Here is a 20,370-nt window from a genome sequence, read left to right as displayed (position 1 = left end):
GCCCGGTGCTCGAGAGGGCTTTGGATGTCTATCTTTCTCTCCTGCCTGTACTGTAACATGGCGGCAGCAGCAACGCCTGGTCAAAATTCCATAAGATGCAGAGACGCTTTCCCCCCATTTGAAAAGTAAGATTTTAATCAATATCTCTACAATTTCCAAAATTTGGACAAAACTGAGTCTTATGGAGCATTTGCTTAGTTCATTAAATGAAAGTATGGTTAATAATATAACTTAATCTTCAGTTTTACTCAAATTAGTTGATGCAAAAATAACTACTACAGCTAGTATTTTGTATGACCTCCGTGATTTGTAAGGACAGCACCAAATCTTCTAGGCATGGAATGAACAAGTTGGCGACATATTGCAACATTTATCTTTTTCCATTCTTCACGAACGACCGTTCTTAGAGCCTGGATGCTGGATGGAGAGCGATGCTCACCTTGTCTCTTCAGAATTCCCCATAGGAGTTCAATTGGGTTCAGATCTTGCAGGATCAACAGCAAGAGGTAAGTCTGGAATTCAGGAGGACAGCAGACTGAAACTGGAGCAGTAGACTGGACCTGGAACAGGCTGGATCAGCAGACAGGTGCAGCAAACTGACTCCTGCAGCAGACGGGAACTTAGGAAGGTCAGGCAAGCCAAGTCGGTTATCGGGCGGGCAGCAGAAGGACCAGGGGAACAGGCAGAAAAGTCAGACAGGCTGGAGTCAGGTACAGGCAGATGGCAGGGATGGTCAGAGGCAAGACGTGTAAAGCACAGGAACAGATTTCAGATAACAAGGAGCAAATGGAACGCTGTACAGCAAACAGCAAAGTCCCTGTGTATCAGTCTGGTTTAAATAGCCCGTCTGGCGTTAGTGGGCGTGCACTTGCACATGCGTGCTCACGCATGCACATTGGCGCCCGTGATCGCGCACCAGAAAGTCTAGAACGCCTGTTATTGGCAGGATCTTCCTGACAGCCACTGAATCACTCTCACCCTGTTCTTCTTCAGAAATGCAAAAGTGGCCTTATATATGTGTTTTGGATCACTGTCATGTTGGAAAAGTACACGACGACCAAGGACATGGAGTGATGGTAGCATCTTCTCATTCAATATAGAGCAGTACACCTGTGAATTCTTGATACCATCAATGAAATGCAGCTCCCCGACACCAGGAGCACTCATGCAGCCCCAAAGAAGGACACTGCTACCACCATGTTTCACTGTAGGCACCATGCATTTTTCTTTGTACTCTTCACCTTTGCAATGCCATACAGTTTTGAGGCCATCAGTTCCAAAAACATTTATCTTGGTCCCATCACTCCAGAGTCCCAGTAGCTATCTTCTTTTTCAGCATGAGCCCTGGCAAATTTTAGGTGGGATTTTTTGTGCATGGGCTTTAGGAGTGGCTTCCCTTCCTGGATGACACCCATGCATACCATTCCTCTGCAGTGTACACCATATTGTGTCACAGGAAACCGTCACTCCAGTTTTGCTTTCTACTTCTTTAGCTACCGTATATACTCGAGTATAGGCCGACCCGAATATAAGCCGAGGCCCCCAATTTACCCCCAAAAAAACTGGCAAACTTATTGACTCGTGTATAAGCCGAGGGTGAGACATGCCTGTCCATCCCTGTGTGTGTGTCCGTCCATCCCTGTGTGTCCGTCCATCCCTGTGTGTCCGTCCATCCCTGTGTGTCCGTCCATCCATCCCTGTGTGTGTGTGTGTCCATCCATCCATCCATCCCTGTGTGTGTGTGTCTCCATCCATCCATCCATCCATCCCTGTGTGTGTGTGTCTCCATCCATCCATCCATCCATCCCTGTGTGTGTGTGTCTCCATCCATCCATCCATCCATCCCTGTGTGTGTGTGTCTCCATCCATCCATCCATCCCTGTGTGTGTGTGTATCCATCCATCCCTGTGTGTGTGTGTGTCTCCATCCATCCATCCATCCATCCGTGTGTGTGTGTCTCCATCCGTGTGTGTGTGTGTGTGTGTGTGTGTGTGTGTGTGTGTGTGTGTGTGTGTGTGTGTCCAGCCTACCTGTGTCCCGAGCCTTTGTCCCGAGCCTCCGTCCCGTGTCGTGCCTTGCCGTCGTGCCTTGCCTTCGTCCCGTCCCGTCCCGTCCCGTCCCGTGCCGTGCCGTGCCGTGCCTTGCCTTGCCTCCGTCCCGTGCCCTCTTCGTCGGCGGCCATTGTAAAATTCAAAAGCCGCGCCTCCTCCTTCGCCTGTGATAGGCGGAACACTGAATTTCCCAGCAGCCTGTGTTCCTCCTATCACGGACGTCGTATCATCCTCGTCCGTAGTACGAGGATGAGACGACGCCCGTGATAGGCGGAACACAGGCTGCTGGGAAATTCAGTGTTCCGCCTATCACAGGCGAAGGCGGAGCCGGAGGCGCGGCTTTTGAATCATAGAATGGCCGCTGTCTGTCTGCTCGACACGCTGATCGAGCGGGCAGACAGCGATGACTCGAGTATAAGCCGAGGGGGGCACTTTCAGCCTCAAAAAAGAGGCTGAAAATCTCGGCTTATACTCGAGTATATACGGTAACTGTAGTGAACTTGCATGGTGATTTTCTTTGTCCCTTGTCATCAGAAGATGCTCTTGTCAAGGTGTTAACTTCCGTGGACAGCCTAGATGTCTCTGAGATGGTTGCAGTTCCAGCATGTTAAATTTTTGTATCACTTTTGCTACAGTATTCTGAGTGAAAAGTAAAGCTTTGCTGATCTTCTTGTATCCCTCACCTTTCTTTTGTAAATAAATTATTTTCTTTCTCAGCCCTTGTAACATTTTTCTTCCACGTGATGCCATTGCTGACAGCATTAAATGGGAAGGGGTTTTCTTTAAGGCCCCTTTCACACATGCGGACTGTTCAGAAACGCCTGTCAGTTTTTTAAGCCAATCTGAACAGTCGCTCCATACAGCTCTATGGAGCGATGGATGTCAGTAGTGACATGTCCGCTGACATCCGATCCCCCTGATCTGATCCACTCTGCAAAATCCAGACGGATGGAAAACCTATTTTCCATCTGTCTGGCGGATCAGATTGGATCGGATGAAAACGGACAGGCAGTCCATAATCATCCAATCCCCCCATAGGGGACAGTGGACCCTCTGACAGGTCCGTCCCTGCACAGAGTGCAGAGACGGACTTGTCATCCGCCGGCTCAGCAGGGATCAATGAAGCAATCCCGCTCAGCAAGCGGATGGCTAAATACGGACAGCCCCGTGTGAAAGGGGCTTAAGTAATGCCCTTTTATAATCAACTGTCTACTGGACACCTGCTTAATGAATAATTAAACTCACCGGTAAATGAATTCTTGTTAATTAGGATTTTGTCGTCTAAAAATTAGCTTTGCTTCTAAGACTTTCAATGGGGTGTATTCATTTTTGCAACATGGTCTTGAATGAATTTGTTAGAAAAAATATGTTTTTGTGTGTGCAAATTAACAAATCTTGGCTGCAATCAATGGCCCACATTTGTGGGGGTATTTTGTAGTATAATGTCCCATAGATAATGTTGATTCTGAAAGGAAAGTAAACGTTTTCTGACACATTTGTTGGTGTGTACTCATTTATTCTGAGCACGCTATATATGGTACTTTCACATTAGTCCCTGCTGTCAAGGAGATCACAATTTAAGGTCCCCAACTCACATTCATGCATACACATACTAGGGCCAATTTAAATGAGAGCCAATTAACCCAAGAGCATGTCTTTAGAGTGTGGGAGGATACCAGAGTACCCAGTGGAAACCCACACAAGCACAGTAAGAACATTCAAACTCCATGCAGGCAGTGTTGTGGTTGGGATGTGAGATAACAGTACTAGTGCTGCCAGGCATTAAAACCATTAGCATAAATTAGATTGTATTCAAACTGAATAAGTGAATTTTCACAATAACTTTTTTTTATTTCATATCACATCACATTCTCTAGAAGTGACCCTACAGTGAAAAAAATCCACTAGTTTGCACTTTAATATGCCTGGTCTTATTGACTGTTGTAGCTCCCAAAATTCCTGTGGAGCACTTGACTTTCTCAAAGTCACCATTGCATAGGGCTTACCAAGTTTCCCCCACCCCATGTGTCAGCATTAAGGCCTGGCCATTTAGGCATCAAGCACTGCATTGCAGTATTCGTGATAGGAATGAAAACTGTACACCTTCATAATAACTTCATATTTTTTGTACCTCTGGAGGCAAATTTTGGCAGTGGAGTAAATGCAGGGAACCATGATTTCCTACTGATTAATACTCATGTTATCATGGGTAAATTCCTTTTCTTGTGTTTAAACATTATAAATGAGACTGACTACTCCTCCTGATAATGCCTCTGTATCACTGGAGGCAGCCTGTGTGGGCTCATGCAAGGCGCATTTGGTATACAGGGGTCTAAAAGCCCCATACCCACTGACATCTTCCATGCACTCAGTGATGAAGGCATGGCCCAGGGAGGGCAAATGCCTAGCCCAACCAGACTTTCTCCTAATACCCCGCTGTGGAGGAACCCCAATTTAACCCACGTTTTAAGTTACCCGGATCCAGTGGTATGGACCAAATATGATATTAAAATCTTGCTGCACAATGTATGAAACAGTACTTTATTGTCGATCGATGAATTAAAACTAAAATATAATTTGCCAAACTCACATTTCTTTAGGTATATTCAATTGAGGCATGCTTTTTGCTCACAATTTTGTAGGGAGCCCCTTGACGTTGAGCCCAGCGACCTAGAGCTACTGACCCACAGTGAATCACAAAAAACAGAAACCTGTGTTACATCAGAGGGTGCGGGGTCACCCATACATCACTGGGGAAGCCCGGGTTTCCCCTTGCGTCAAATGGGGCGGGGTCAGGTGACTGTGGCCCCGTCCTCCTCAGCTAAGACCTGTCAGGCTGCTGGGATTCCCGCAGTGTCTCCGGTGGAGACAGGATGCACTGCGCAGGACCATCGGGAGAGATCACCCATTGCTGGACCATCGGGAGAGATCACCCATCACTGGACCCCGGAGAAGAGATCAGCCATTGCTGGAAAAACAAGAGTGGATTGCCACAGCTGGAATCTTTTTTAATTTATTTTTTATTTTTAATAAAGGACTTTTCCCAACGGTGTCTGTGTGTTTTTTAACAATTTTTTACACTTTTTTTGTGAAATGGTACAGGTACTTTTGCACTCTCTTACCATTTCAAACAGGTAGGGTGGGATCTGGGGGTCCCCTTGTTAAAGGGGGCTTCCACATTCTGATAAGCCCCCGCCACGCCAGGGTTGTGGGGATGAGGCCCTTGTCTGCATCAACATGGGGACATGGGGCTTTGAGGGGACACAAACCCCCAAAGCATCCTGCCAATGTTGAGGGCATGTGGCCTGGTATAGTTCAGGAGGAAGGGTCTGGTATGGATATTTGGGGGGAACCCCACATATTTAAAAAAAAAAAATTGACATGGGGTTCCCCTTAATATCCATACCAGACCTGAAGGGCCTGGTGATTGAATTTGGGGGGGAACCCCACGCATTTTTTTTTATCAATGACTTTCAATGACTGTTCTCTGTATTACGGGGAGCCGACAATTCATTATAGCCGCAAGTGCTTTTAAATGACTTTTTTTTCCTGCAGAAATGACACTTTGTGCAGGGACAGTTCTAAGCATGGGAAAAATTTGCCCCTTTACAGGCATACTATACACACCCCCAGGTACAAAATTTAAAGGAATATTCCACTTTTATTGTTTCACTTTAAGCATTATTAAAATCACTGCTTCTGAAATTTTTTTTCGTTTTTAAAAGGTTTTTTTTGCATTGATACATGTCACCTGGGGCAGGACCCAGGTCTCCAAACACTTTTTAGGACAATAACTTGAATATTAGCCTTTAAAATTAGCACTTTTGATTTTGAACGTTCGAGTCCCATAGACTTTAATAGGGTTCTAAAGTTCACGCAAAGTTTAGGTCTGTTCGCAGGTTCTGGTTCCAACTGGACTGGGGGATGTTCGGCTCATCCCTATTTGCTAGATTATATGGGAAGTCGCAGAACTGTATCCTTGTGTTATGGTAGACTGCCTCCAGCTTGAGGTAGGAATGATCGTGTACCTATCTGGGCAAAGTTAGGGGGGGGGGATCCATCACAAGTTTATGTGATACCTTTTATCTTGTATTGTTTTCTGTACCGGTAAGTTTGTGGCCAGTTGTTGCCCACAATGTGTGGCTTGTTATAACATGTATTGTATAAAACAAAATAAAAAAATAATTTTCAAAAAAAACATTATAAATGAGCCATTTTCAGTTTTATTCTATAGACCCAGCGCTTAAAGTATTCACCCAAAATATTTCATATCAACATTGTAATATCTTGGTGCAATCACTGTAGGTATTTGTCACAGAAAGCATTTGTCATCAGACAAGCAAATATCCAGTTTAGGAAGTCTTTTTCTTGTAAAGGCTGGACTGGTGCTTTGGTTCATTGTTAGGATCAAGTGTTCACTGCTCATTTTGCTTAGGAAATGATGAATGAAGTGATATTCCTACTTCAATTCCCTCTCCTGGCTGCTGGGAGGGCTATTGATGTCCTTACATATGATGTAGGATTGCTATTCCTGCATTGTGCAGGATTAGGTAAGAGAGCTGTAGCCGGTCAGGATGTGAAGGAAAGAGGCTTTGGGTGGCAGGTCACATGGACAGGAGCAAGGAATAAGGTAAGTATGTCACATTATTCATCATGTCTCAGCTTCCCTAAGCAGGTAACCCTTGCAGTAGAGAGATAGACCCACTGCAAGGGTAACGTGTTTTCCCTCTATACGTTGGCTTTAGGTGTAAAGAGATAACTATAGTATATTTTCAGTGAACGCATGTTTTAAGCTATTTTTGCAGTGTTTACCTATAGCTGGTGTCTTGGCATATGTAAAATACTTGAATTAAAAGACAAGCGTCCTTATCCTTTTATGCCTCTTTATCTAACCTAACCAAACCCACCCTTCCCTTACCCCTCACCTTCAGTTGATTGTTTACATCCAGGCCACATCTGCACAATACAGCTCTATAGACTTCAATTAATCTGTTTCCTTTTGTTTCCAGCCTTGAGACCTGTCTACTACTCGTAGTCCCTCCCACTCATCCCACTCATGTACCCAACGTCTTTTACTTCCATGTGAGTGGATGTTGCTTTTTACAATAAAATCTTTATTGATATATTTTCAGAGGCGCCCCTCTCTTTGTCTCCCTCCTAGTATTACCGGTACTTGGTTCTGGTCTCCTCTGGTGGCAACCCTGACAGACTTAGTTTTCCTCCGAATGCATTTTCTTCCGAATTTCAGGTATTTTCAGGTAGTTTCAGGTATTTTCGTTATCGTTTAACAAATGATAACGAAAGTGCAGAATCCGAAAAATAAAAGATCGGACATAAATAAATGCTTTATTTTAGTTTTCGTTGTGACAACAGTTTGATACAGATAGGAGATTCAACATGACACTAACAATAACAATCTGTGTCTATCGAACCTGTGGTCGAATGTGCCTAACCTTAACTCTATTAGTCCAGGATTATTCTACATATTTTTGACAGCAAGAAAAGATTAGACAGAGAGAAACGATTCGACAGAGAGAGAAAAGATTGCTGCTGGAATTGGGTGGGGGAAGTAAAATAAAAATAACGATGATGATGAATGTTATTGGCTGATTGTAACCAAAGAGGAGGAGCAGTAAAATAGCTAGAACACACGTACAGCCAACTTACTTTCACTTACGATTGCTAGCAGAGAGAGACACACACACTGAATCATTTCAGAAGACAGTCAATCTGCTGCTATTGTGTTAGTGTTGTGAACTTGATAGTGATACTAGTGTTGCTAGTGTTGTGATAGCCTCAGAGGCTGCCTGTGTCGTGGGGGGGGGGGGGGGATTTATTATTATAGATTCTATATTATAGATTGAGATTCTATATAGATTCTATATACCCTATCTTGTTACCTGTCTGATCAGTGATCACTATCACCAGTCCATTTTCTGTTTGAACTATATACATTCAACATGAACGACAAAGATTCGACAAAGCAGCGAAAAACATACAACGTTGAATCTTTGGCTTATGGCAGTGGTCATCAACCCTGTCCTCAGGGCCCACTAACAAGCCAGGTTTTATGTATTACCTTGGGGAGATGCAGACTAGAATACTGCAATCACTGAGCAGCAAATTATATCACCTGTGATGTATTTCAGTTATCTTGCAAACCTGGCCTGTTAGTGGGCCCTGAGGACAGGGTTGGTGACCACTGGCTTATGGTGTTGTTGAAAGTTCTAAGAAGATTCGACGGAGCAGCTGAACTATACAGAGTCATACAGTTTAGCTGTTCTGTTGAATCTTCTTTGAACATTCGACAGACACCATAAGCCTTCAATGACAGATTCGACCTTAATTAATTTGGATTTTCGGACAAATGCATTTTTTAACGGAAAACTAAATAAATAAAACCTAATTTTGGGAGTAACTAAATAAATGTATTTTTCGGACTGTAAATTCTTAAACTAAATATTTCAGTGTGCACATGTCTAGACAGACTCACCTGATCTCTTCTGCCTTTTGGACAATAATGGACCATATATAAGCATTATTTGATGTATCTGAGCATTTCACCTTTTTACTTGTTAAAGGAATTGTCTGTAGACCTCTGAGACAGGATTTTATTGAGGCACAGATCTGGGGAAGGGTACAGAAAAATGTCTGCAGCATTTAAGGTCCCAATGAGCACAGTGGCCTCCATCATCCATAAATGGAAGAGGTTTGGGACCACCAGGACTCTTCCTACAGATGGAGCAATCGGGGAAGAAGGACCTTAGTTAGGGAGGTGACCAAGAACCCGATGACAGAGCTCCAGCATTTTTCTGTGGAGAGAGAAGAATTTTCCAGAAGAACAACCATCTTTGCAGCACTCCATCAATCAGGCCTGTATGGTAGAGTGTAAACAAAAAGAAGGGGGGCTTAATGAGCTACACCTTTGTACAAATGTGTGGGGGGAAACTACTTCCAGGTAAACCCACAGCTGGGACACCTATCTACGTTTAATTAAGAACTATTAACCCCTCTAGACTATATGCAGTATATAATAAAAGGAGGGAAAAACTCCTAAAGAGACTCATCAATGAGGAGTAAGCAGGTTTAAGAAAAAGTACAGACAGCAGACAGGCAGACAGGCAGTGGATTTCCGTGGATGGAAGTAATCTGTCACTGGGTGATGGGGTGGTGTTGGATTTAAGCAGATACAGGTAGATAGTCCAATAAATCTCACCAGTTCATGATAGCACCCAAAGATCCACCAGTAAACTCCAGGATCTGTCTCCATAGCACATCAGTCACGGCACCCACACTCCTCCTTTCCTGCAAGCTCAAATCTCTGCTTGGTAGTTGGAGCAAATAAGGCAAGCCAAGTGACCATAGTCTGGATCAAAACAACACACCCTCTGTGATGATAATGTAACGCTGACATATTTCACTAGTCAAGCTAGGTTCTTCACAACGAGGCAACCAAGAACCAGATGGTCACTCTGACAGAGCTCTAGCATTTCTCTGTGGAGAGAGGAGAACCTTCCAGAAGAACAACCATCTCTGCAGAACTCCACCTGTATGGGAGAGTGGCCAGACAGAAGCCACTCCACAGTAAAAGGCACATCTTAGCCTGCCTGGTGTTTGCCAAAAGGAACCTGAATAACTCTCAGACCATGAGAAACAAAATTCTCTGGTCTGATGAAACAAAGATTGACATCTTTGGCCTGAATGGCAAGTGTCATGTCTGGAGGAAACCAGGATCCACTCATCCCCTGGCCACTACCATTTCTACAGTGAAGCATGGTGGTGGCAGGATCATGCTGTTTTGATGTTTTTTTAGTGACAGGAACTGGGAGACTAGTCAGGATCGAGGGAAACTGGGGTGAAGGTTTGTCTTCCAACAGGACAATTACCCTAAGCACACAGCCAAGATAACAAAGAAGTGGCTACAGCACAACTCTATGAATGTCCTTGAGTGGCCAAGCCAGAGCCCATGCTTGTACCAGATTGAACATCTCTGGAGAGAGCTGAAAATGGCTGTGCCCCAACACTCCCCATCCAACCTGATGGAGCTTGAAAGGTCCTGCAAAGAAGTATGGGAGAAACTGCCAACAATAGGTGTGCCATGCTTGTAGCATCATGCTCAAAGCTTGAAGCTGTAATTGGTGCCAAAGGCGCTTCAACAATTTATTAAGGAAAAGCTGAGAATACTTATGTACATGGGATTTTTTTCGTTTTTTATTTTTAATAAAGTTGCAAAGATTTCAAACAAACTTATTTCACGTTGTCATTATGGGGTAAGGTTTGTAAAATTCTGAGGAAAATAATGAATTGAATCTATTTTGGAATAAGGCTATAACATAACAAAATGTGAAAAAAGTGAAGTGCTGTGATTACTTTCCGGATGCACTGTATGTCCAGCAAAGTCTACCTGAGGCTCTAAAAATCACCGCCCCCTCCGCTAAAACTTATAAAACAGTTGAAATTTGTAGTTCTGCTAAAATTGTATTCAGTTATAGAGCAATTGTGTGTACCAGCACTAGCATAATATGTAAAAAAATATATGTATGATTTTTATGATCACTACTACTACTACTCGGTCCCATACAACTTTGCCATGGCTCCTGATGATGAACTTTTTTCTGATGACACTGAAGGGAATTCAGGATAGCATGGACAGGCAAGCTTCCGGGTTAATTATAGAAAAAAAATAATGTTGATTATAGAAAAAGTGCATTATGGAACCAAACTTAGCAGTCTAGAATTCAGGAATGTAATTAGAAAATATTCAATAAGTTTATTGTTTCATTATTTTTCAAAGTTGATTATACTAAAAAGAATAGTGGAGTTTAGTAACATTGTTACTAACACATACCACGGTTGTCTAAATGCTTTAATGCTTTAACTACAGCATTTTGTCATTTTTTTCCTGCTTCATCAATGCCCACATACTATGTTCTTATAAATTCTGAGAACGTTTGATAACCAAGCGAATGCATGATTAACAGGCTTTTAAATTTTGCTTGTCCTTGTCTCTCTAGGTGGTTTCTTCTATCTCAGCTCTGCTGTCAATCCTTTGATCTACAACCTTCTCTCCAGACGTTTTCGTTCTGCATTCAGAAATTTCCTTCCACCTCTTTTCAAACACTGGACTCCTAAACTCCCAGTCCAGGTCTTGGTCCCCCAGAAAAGCACCTTAATTCTCGCCAGCCGTAACCGCAAGGACTCCACAGAAGAAGGCAGTCCCTCTTTTCCCCATCGCACCTCTGTCAGCAGTTCCCATTTCTCTACAGTATTGTGATTTTGTACAGTTGACTGGGCAGTTGCGATCCTTTGGAGATTACAATATTTGGATGTGTTAGCAGCAAATGGGTTACTGTGCAACATAAAAGTTATACTGTCCCTAGGGAAGACCTCAGTCAGTTGAAAAGGATGAATCCTATGGCCAGACAACAGCCACAGCAGTCGTCACAAGGAGAAGTGACTTAATCAGAGATCAGCTTAATCATTTCATTGCTTAAGTGGATTAAAAAACGTTGCTCTGTGCATGCAAATCATGTTAAGCAACTTGTGGTTTTCTGTACTTTCCTTGTAGCTGTCTGATAGTACAAGACAACAAAAGATGTTTGCTGTTCAGTGCATGCCATGTATATTTTTTTAAGAGCGACATTTAACATTCTACTTTTAGCGCTGAGATAATTAAACACAAGGTAAAACATGCAAGCACAGAAAATTATTTGTAGTCTTCAAAACATCTTATACATAGGTTCCTAATCTTACGATTACAGATTTTCAATGGATTGCCCAAAAAATCTCCCTTCTCTAAATTGTGAAAATCACTATCAGCAGTTCTTTAAGGTACCAGTATGACTTCAAAAGATGTCAATAGTTTGGTTTTAGGGCCCCTTCACACCTTAACATGTGGTATGCTGCGCATTAAAGAGGAACTATACTCAACTACACTCTAGTGAGGCAACATCAGTGAGCTTCACTGCTGGTGTCAACACCTTCTCATTGGTTTACTTTGTGAATGGTATCTTTGAACATCTTGATTGACTAGGTGGGATGACTTCACTTGAGTCACCAAGTCACTTGAATGACAATGGGTTCCATTCACAAAGCTGTTTCTACCACTTTAAGACCTGCAGTAAAATATCTAGAGTTTTTAAAAGTTTTTTTGCAATTCACAAAAAAATGGCACTAAAATACCACGTGACATTTTTTTATAAAGTCATGCGATATTTTAGTAGTGAAAGCTTGCTGTATTTTAAATAGCTGGTTGTTAAAGAGGGGGTGGCTATGGCAGCAACCATGACTCATCTGGTGACAGCAGAATGTACACAAAGAATTGGCAGCATTTAAAAATGAATTTTGAAGGGAACAGTGCGCCAATTTTTTTTTCCAAAAAATGTTGTGAGGTCCCCCCAAAATCCATACCAGACCCTTATTCGAGCATGTAACCTTTGCTTTGCTTCCTACATATTCAGACCTGATATTTGTGTTTTCTCCTTCTTAGGCTGTCCATTATATTATATTATATTGCTAAGAACACACAGTATTTGTTTCACACAAATATGATATAAGAAGTACACAACTTCTTGTCTCACACTTGCTTACATAACTTTTCCACTCCCCCCATTACCATACTGCATGCACCATATTGCCTTGCCTTGGTTACCAGTAACTTCGCTCCATTGTCATTTTTACTTTTAAAATAATAAAAAAAATACATTGAACTAAAAACAGCAAAAACACAAGGTAATAGTGAGATTTTTGCAATCAAAACATGAAATTAAGTTACTGACAATGTTACTTGTAATACCGTGTACATACAATCGAATTATCCGCCCGTGTGTGGGCTCTGGCTGACTTTTTCTTCCCAAAATAAGTTTTGACTCAAAATTGTCCAACGGACTGCCGCCCGCCTGTGTGCTAGTCCGCCGGACTTTTGAAATGAACGGCCCACACACGGAGAAAAGTCAGTTCATTTTGAACGTGGCTCCAGATAGACGGAACTAGCGAAGAAAGTCAATGTCGCCGCCTCCATTGGCGAGATTGACAGCTCACTATCCCCGTCACCTGGTATGGATTTAAAGAGGAAGCCCTACGCCGAAAAAACGGCGAGGGGTCCCCCCAAAGTCCATAGCAGACCCTTATCCAAGCACGCAGCCTGGCCGGTCAGGAAAGGGGGTGGGGAGGAGCGAGTGGCCCCACCCTTCTGAGCTGTACCAGGCCGCGTTCCCTCAACATGGGGGGTGCCATTGTACCCATGTTGATGAGGAAAAGGGCCTCTTTCCGACAACCCTGCCTGTTGGTTGTCGGGGTCTGTGGGCGGGTGGCTTATCTGAATCAGGGAGCCCCCTTTAATAAGGGGGGGCGTCCAGATTACGGTCCCCTACCCTATGTGAATGAGTATGGGGTACATTGCACTCCTACCCATTCACCTGGGGGAAAAAAAAGTGTACAGAAAAAAAACACAACACTGTTTTTTAAAATACTTTATTAGACAGCTCTGGTGGTCTTCTCGCCGGACTCCTCCGCTATCTTCTGTTCTTTTGCTAGCTCTTTTACTAGTGGAGGAGCTCGGCTTTCTCCTTCGTCGCCGCCACCGTCTTCTTCTGTCTCGGTCTTCAGGGGGTCTTGTCCCGCTCTTCACTTCTTCTTGCCGGGCCTCTGCTTTCTTCCAGCTCTTTTACTAGTGTTGGCCCGGTCTTCTGTCGCCACCACCGCCGCCGCGTTCTGCTTCTTCTTCTGCTTCTTCTCTTCTTCTTCTTCCTTCTTCCGATGTTGACACAACGCTCTCTCCGGCCATAATGCTGGGGGCGTGTTGTGCAGCGACCTATATAGGGACACGGGGCGGGGTCATCGGGTGATGTCACATGGTGACCCCGCCCCTTGTCCCTATATAAGTCACCGCACAACGCTCCCCCAGCATTACGGCCAGAGAGAGCGTCGTGTCAACATCGGAAGAAGGAAGAAGAAGAAGAAGAGAAGAAGAAGAAGCAGAAGGCGGTGGCGGCGGCGACAGAAGACAAGGTCAACGCCAAAAGAGCTGGAAGAAGAAAGCGGAGGCCTGGAAAAAAGAACCGAAGAGCGGGACAAGACCCCTGAAGACCGGGACAAGACCCCTGAAGTCGGAAGAAGATGGTGGCGGTGACAAAGGAGAAAGCCAGGCTCCTCCACTAGTAAAAGAGCTAGCAAAAGAGCAGAAGATAGAGGAGGAGTCCGGCGAGAAGACCCCTGAAGACGGAAGAAGAGAAGACCACCGGTGCTGTCTAATAAAGTATTTTAAAAAACTGTATTGTGTTTTTTTCTGTAGACTTTTTTTCACCATGTGAATGGGTAGGGGTACAATGTACCCAATACTCATTCACATAGGGTAGGGGGCCGGAATCTGGGGGGCCCTCATTAAAGGGGCTCCCGGATTCTGATAAGCCCTTGTCCTCATCAACATGGGGACAAGGTGCTTTGGGGTGGGGGGCCGCAGGGCCCCCCTTCCCCAAAGCACCCCCCCATGTTGAGGGCACATGGCCTGGTATGGCTTAGTAGGGGGGCACTCACTCGTCCCCACCCCCTTTCCTGACCGGCCAGGCTGCGTGCTCAGATAAGGGTCTGCTATGGACTTTGGGGGGACACCCATGCTGTTTTTTCAATCGTGTGTACGCGGCATTAGTCATCTGACCCATCACGATTTCTTCACTCTGATTTCAGGTTCTTAAATGCAGGAAATCCTGTTTATTTATTTTTTTAATTACTCATAGATTTGACACCTTAATCATCTTATTATTTACCAAGGGATATTGAAACCGGCCCCAGTTAAAGTGATTGTAAATATATATATATATTTTTTAAATAACAAACAGGCTTCCACTGCCTTAGCAAAGCCTGTGAGAGTGGAAGAGACACTACAGACACAGCACTGGATCGAAGGAGGATGTAGGTAAGTACAAGAGGGGGTTGAGAAGGGCATACTGCTAATTAAACATTTTTTTTTACCTTAATGCAGGTAAAAATTGTTTAAGCTTTAGAACCACTTTAAAAAACCCTGGTCTAGAAAATGGGCAAAACTTTCAAATTCATTGCTTTGTTCTTTTGTTACAATTTTACATTTTAGGCTGTGAACATTCAGGTTATTATGGACTGTTCTGTGGGTACTTTAAAATATTTTTAATTTCATTTTTTTTTATGAAAGCGCTGTGTTACATGACTGTAAATATAAGTAATTTATTCTCCCATAGCATTTTTTTTAGTTACATGGCTTATACTAGGAATAAAAGTCTGCATACAAATAACGGTTCTATTGTAAATAAAGATCTAACATATGTAGTTATCAGTGCCTTTAGTTTATTGTCTTGTTTGTACAGAATGTATTATAAATGCCATTGTGTGCAATAACTCATCAATTCACTTATATACAACATATTATTATTAATTGCACAGCAGTAACACATTTACACCCAGAGTAGACACTTCTGCATAAATTTGTTTTGGACTGATGATAAGTACTGTCATATTTTTTTAATATATATATTTATAAGTAATTTAGTGTTTGTAGCTATAATTCAGGGCTCAGACAACTATTGACCTTTTATCGATTAGTTTTCTAGAACTCTTTAGTCCTATCATTGTCTTGTAGTCCTATCATTGTATCTTTCATTTTCTTTGTGTTATTGACCATTCAAAGGGTTGGCCCATTAAAAAGTAATATTTTAGTTGTATGTCAACCCCTTGTTTGTTTATGACTTTGATACTCTAAAGCAGCCTTTTTCAAACCAGGGTGCCCAGGCACCTGGGGTGTTTTGACATTCCTTCAGGGGTGCCTTGGCAAAATGCCTACAAATTGCCCCAAAATTGGACACAAGCCAGTGGGTGGATGAAACCTGCCCTTTTGCTACATAAAACCACAGGTTTTCATTGTACACCATTACAACCTTCTAGCTGCTGACCTCCGAATGACCAATTACATCTTCAGTTAATATGGAGGATGTCAGTTGCCTGCATATCACCCTTGTTTGATCCTCCCTTGCCTCTCTCCATTGGCTCTGGGGTCTCATTAGCTAAGTGATGAAGAAAATCTGAGGGGAAAGAGAAGCATTGGAATACTAGCCAGTACCAGTTTGCTAAAGTGTATTTGCTTTGGAAGGATAAATCACCTATAACCTTCAGTGTCCTACATCTATTGATGTTGCTGCATTATGTAAAACTATTAGAATAATTGTTCCTTTTTAAAATGGGGTACCTCGAGATTATTCATAATTTTAAAGGGTGCCTTGGCTGAAAAATGGTTGGGAAACATTGCTGGAAAGCAGTGCTGGTCAACTCATTTGATATAGGGGGATTCAAGTGTGATAATATTGAATGTAATGTTAAAGAAAATCTGTCAGGGACTGCAGGCATGTGACAGGAGATGGCTATAGACTATGTACATTCTATAAGAGATGGTCAGAGACTGCCAAAATACTATAGTAGTTGTTGGAAACTGGGGACATGCTCCCAGAGATGATCAAAACCTTGAGACATTACACGAGACTTAGCAATCATGGGCATTACTGCTTACTGCTCCTTTATAAATCAAGACTTCCACATTTGTGTTCTCTATCAGCAAAATCCTTTAAAATACATAAATATACAAAGAATGAAAATGTATAGACAGGACAGCACAGAAATTATGGTGTAAAAGAAATAAGTCAAGTTACATAACCACTTGAAGCTGGTCGTAAGAATGTTTTTTCTTCACTGGCCTGAGTAAGCACCTAAGCGTGGAAAGCCCAGACTATATCTGCAGGAGTTCCAAGGGCCACACATGAGCCTCAAAGGGCTGCATGCAGCCCCCAGGCTGCAGATTGGGCCCCAAGGCTCTAAACCATGATATTTCTTCTTTCCAAACCCTCTTGTTGCACTCTGCTTAATCAGAGAGAGTGGGAACACCTCAAAATGGCCACAGCAGGTGTGCTGTCCCAGGTACTAAAAGGCATAAATCTCACCGATAAATTCACTAAGAATTAAATACCATTTGAGTATGTGCGTTAAAATAACTCATGCAGTATTTATTTTAGGAAAATGCAATTCACATAAAAGCATGCAAAATACCACAAACTGCTATCACTTAATGTATTTGTTAACTTTGAATTATGAACAATCCATATCCCTCTATAGTCGGTACTTGTCTCAGTTCAGAGCACATTCCTCTGCTATCTGCATGAGTCACTTCTGATAAGTTTTCCTGACACCAAGAAGTAAAAAGGAAAGAGGGGAGGGAGCTCCGGCATGTGATTGACAACCTCAGTTTTGTTCCTGTGTGCTGTGTGTGTGTGTGTGTGGGGGGGGGGGGTGTCCCTTCCCTCCAATCAGCTCTTATTTCTCCTCATTGCATGTAACTTCAGCTCCCCACCCCTACTTTCTGAAACCTCACATAAGCTGTATGAATTCTGGACTTTGGTTGTAGAGAAGACTGCAGATAAACAGGTACCACTATGTAGGAGGATTTGTTCCATCTCTGTGTATCACTTGAGGCCAGTCACTTCACTGGGTATATGTAAGGGTTTACATCCTATTTAATAACCAAATAAAAATAAATTTTCAAGCAGTTAGCATGGTAGCAGCATAGTTAAAGTGATTTTAAAGTGATTGTAAAGGCTCGCTTCTTACCTCCTCTGTGCAGTTGCTTTTGCACAGAGCAGCCCAGATTCTCCTCTTCTTGGGTCCTTCTTTGCTGCTCCTAGCCCCTCCCTCCTTTGAGTGCCCCTAAGATAGCAGCTCGCTACATGTTTCCATTCAAGCTGAGTCAGAGCTCTGTGCATCCATTCGGACACGGGGCCCCGATCTTGCCCCATCCCGTCTCTCCCTTGATTGGCTGACTGACTTCGATTGACAGCCGCAGGAGCCAATAGCCAGGAGCCAATAGCGCCGCTGCTCTTGTTCAGCCAATCAGGAGAAGTGTACTGGATGGCTAAAGGGATTGTGGACATTGCTGGGGAGAGAAGGAGCTCAGGTAGGTAATTGGTGGGTGCTGGGGGGGCTGTTACACACAGAAGATTTTTTTTATCTTAATGCCTAAAATTATTTTAAAAATATCGGCAAGCATGCAAAAATACAAAAATAAAGCAACTTACACTGCAATACACAACTTCTGCACTGTCACCTGCAAATTCTCAGCTCTGTTCTCCCCATTGTGCTCATTCTCTTCTGGGCTGGGGCTGAGCATCATTCAATCCAATTTCTGATGAATTGTCATGGACACACTCCCTAAGGGCGCATTGGTATGCTGTTGACATCATCACATACATCATCATGTGAGTGCTGTGCTGCCCATGAGGAGGAATTCTTCATTACCTACAAAGAAGAAAAGGAAGGTAAATTATTAATGTGATTTTTATATAAAAGAAAAAGGAAAAGGGGACTTCAGGCAGGGAGGGGGAGGCACACAAAAGATAAAGTCAGGCTTTAGTCCTGTGCCCCATGAGAAGAAATGAAGATTAAATAAGAGTGGATTGGGGGCACCAGTATATGCTATGGAGGTTTAAAGTGACTGTTGCTAAAATAAAGCATTTTTAAAAATTTGCCCCATACAAATAAAATTGTTAATTCTCAACTCTTCCACTGCCAAACAGTGCTGTAAAAAAAAAAAAACACTTAAAGAAACTCCTGAATCAAACACTTTCAGTTGCATACCTCCCAACCTTCTGAAATGGTAAGGGTGGACACCTGTTCACAGTATATATGCAAAGAACATGTACCTGCCATAGACCCAGTTACACAGATCTCAAAGATCTATTATACAGAAATGGATTGGCTAAACCTCACAAGTGCATTTTTTACCTTTATTTTTCTTTTATATTGGCTTCTTAGCATAACAAATCTAGTAATATAGAGGTTGTATACAAAGTTTAGTACAGTATAACACACTTTTCAGTTAAATAGTACAACTGAGGTTGAACAAGAGCAGAGCAAAAAAATACCCCAATTTTTTTTAAATGTATTAATAGTAAAAAAGGAAGGTCGGAGCATATTGGCCCAACAAGGGGATGAACGTGGAAGTTGGTTACAAATGACAAAAAGAAGGCAACTGTACTAAAGGCATTCTTCTCCTCAGTTCTCCTCAGTTTATACAAAGGAAAAGGAGGGGTAAATAAACACAACTGTATTGTTAGTAACACAAAATGTACCCTTGTGGCTAAAAGAAGCCAGTGTCCAAAAAAGACTTGAAAGACTTACATAAAGAAATCACCAGGACCAGGTGGCTTACACCTGAGATTCCTCAAAGAATTTAGCCAGATTATAGCCAGAACGTTATTCCTCATTTTTAAGGACAGCTTACTAACAGGAATGGTGCCAGCTGATTGGTGAAAAGCCAACATGGCACCAATATTTAAAAAAGAGAGTCTAACATCAATAGTATGTAAATTATTGGAGGGCATGATAAGGGACTACATCCCAGAATTTGCGTATGAAAACATTATCTTTAGTAGTAATCAGCATGGATTCTTGAGAGATTGTTCTTGCCAGACCAATCTTTTAACATTGTCTGAGGAAGTGAGATGACATCTAGATAAAGGAAGGCTTGTGGACATGATGTAAAGCATTCGATTTGAGAACCCTTGGGGGAATCCAGGATAGCATGCATTGCCAAGCTCTAGCAAGCAAAGCTAGCAGTGTGCAGTAAAAAATTTATTTACTCAAGAAATAAGACTATACTTCTAACACTTTACAAAAAAAAAAGTATGCTTTCCAGTTCTTGTCACCAGTCCTCTGGAAGGATGTGCTGAATCACAAGAGAGACCAGAGAGAGCTAATAAGGGGGCTGGAGGAACTAAATTATGAGGAATGGCTACAAATATTAAAGCGATCCACCCTGGAGAAGAGACGCCCAAGAGGGAATATGATAGCTATATAATACCCATATTTGCCGGTGTATAAGGCGACTGGGCGTATAAGACGACCCCCTATTTTTCAAGTGAAAACATAGGTTTTGGGCAATACTCGCTGTATAAGACTACCCCCATTATGAGGCAACACCATTTAAAAAAAACATTAGAACCATTAAAAAACACAAAGCAAGAATGCCAACTACTCATCCGCCATGCTGTAATATGTCATAAAGTAAATCAAACAATAATAACACAAACAGAGATCTATTGAATGCCACAACTCTGGAAAGTAGAATTTGTCACTAACCAAACCTAAACCACTTTTGGGTTACATTCTATGGGAATTGTCCACCAAAATGCATTTAATAACCCCCCTGTCATATGTCCCAGATTTACTTGTCCCTCTTGGGTGCCTGGGACCTCAAAGGCAAACAGCAGGATGTATAGTAGTAGGAGATCAGTGAATGGATTTACCCAGG

At 42.6% G+C, this 20,370-nt stretch overlaps 1 protein-coding gene across 1 annotated transcript in view; it reads left to right on the top strand.

The window, feature by feature from the left end:
* The window catches only part of NMUR2 (neuromedin U receptor 2), a 101,863-nt gene extending 88,375 nt beyond the window's left edge, over nucleotides 1-13,488 (top strand). The window contains exon 4 of the mRNA XM_077468346.1: nucleotides 11,066-13,488. Coding sequence (XP_077324472.1) covers nucleotides 11,066-11,325 — 260 coding nt within the window. The 3' untranslated portion in view covers nucleotides 11,326-13,488. The remainder of the gene's footprint in view (nucleotides 1-11,065) is intronic.
* Nucleotides 13,489-20,370: the final 6,882 nt, after the last annotated feature.

This window comes from Lithobates pipiens, unplaced genomic scaffold (genome assembly GCF_037356315.1).
Source record: "Lithobates pipiens isolate NorthernLeopardFrog02 unplaced genomic scaffold, aLitPip1_a1.2 Scaffold_8, whole genome shotgun sequence".
In the NCBI taxonomy this organism is placed as follows: Eukaryota; Metazoa; Chordata; class Amphibia; order Anura; family Ranidae; genus Lithobates; species Lithobates pipiens.
The sequence above is the reverse complement of the archived record's forward strand: the minus strand, read 5'-3'. Positions and strand labels throughout refer to the sequence as shown.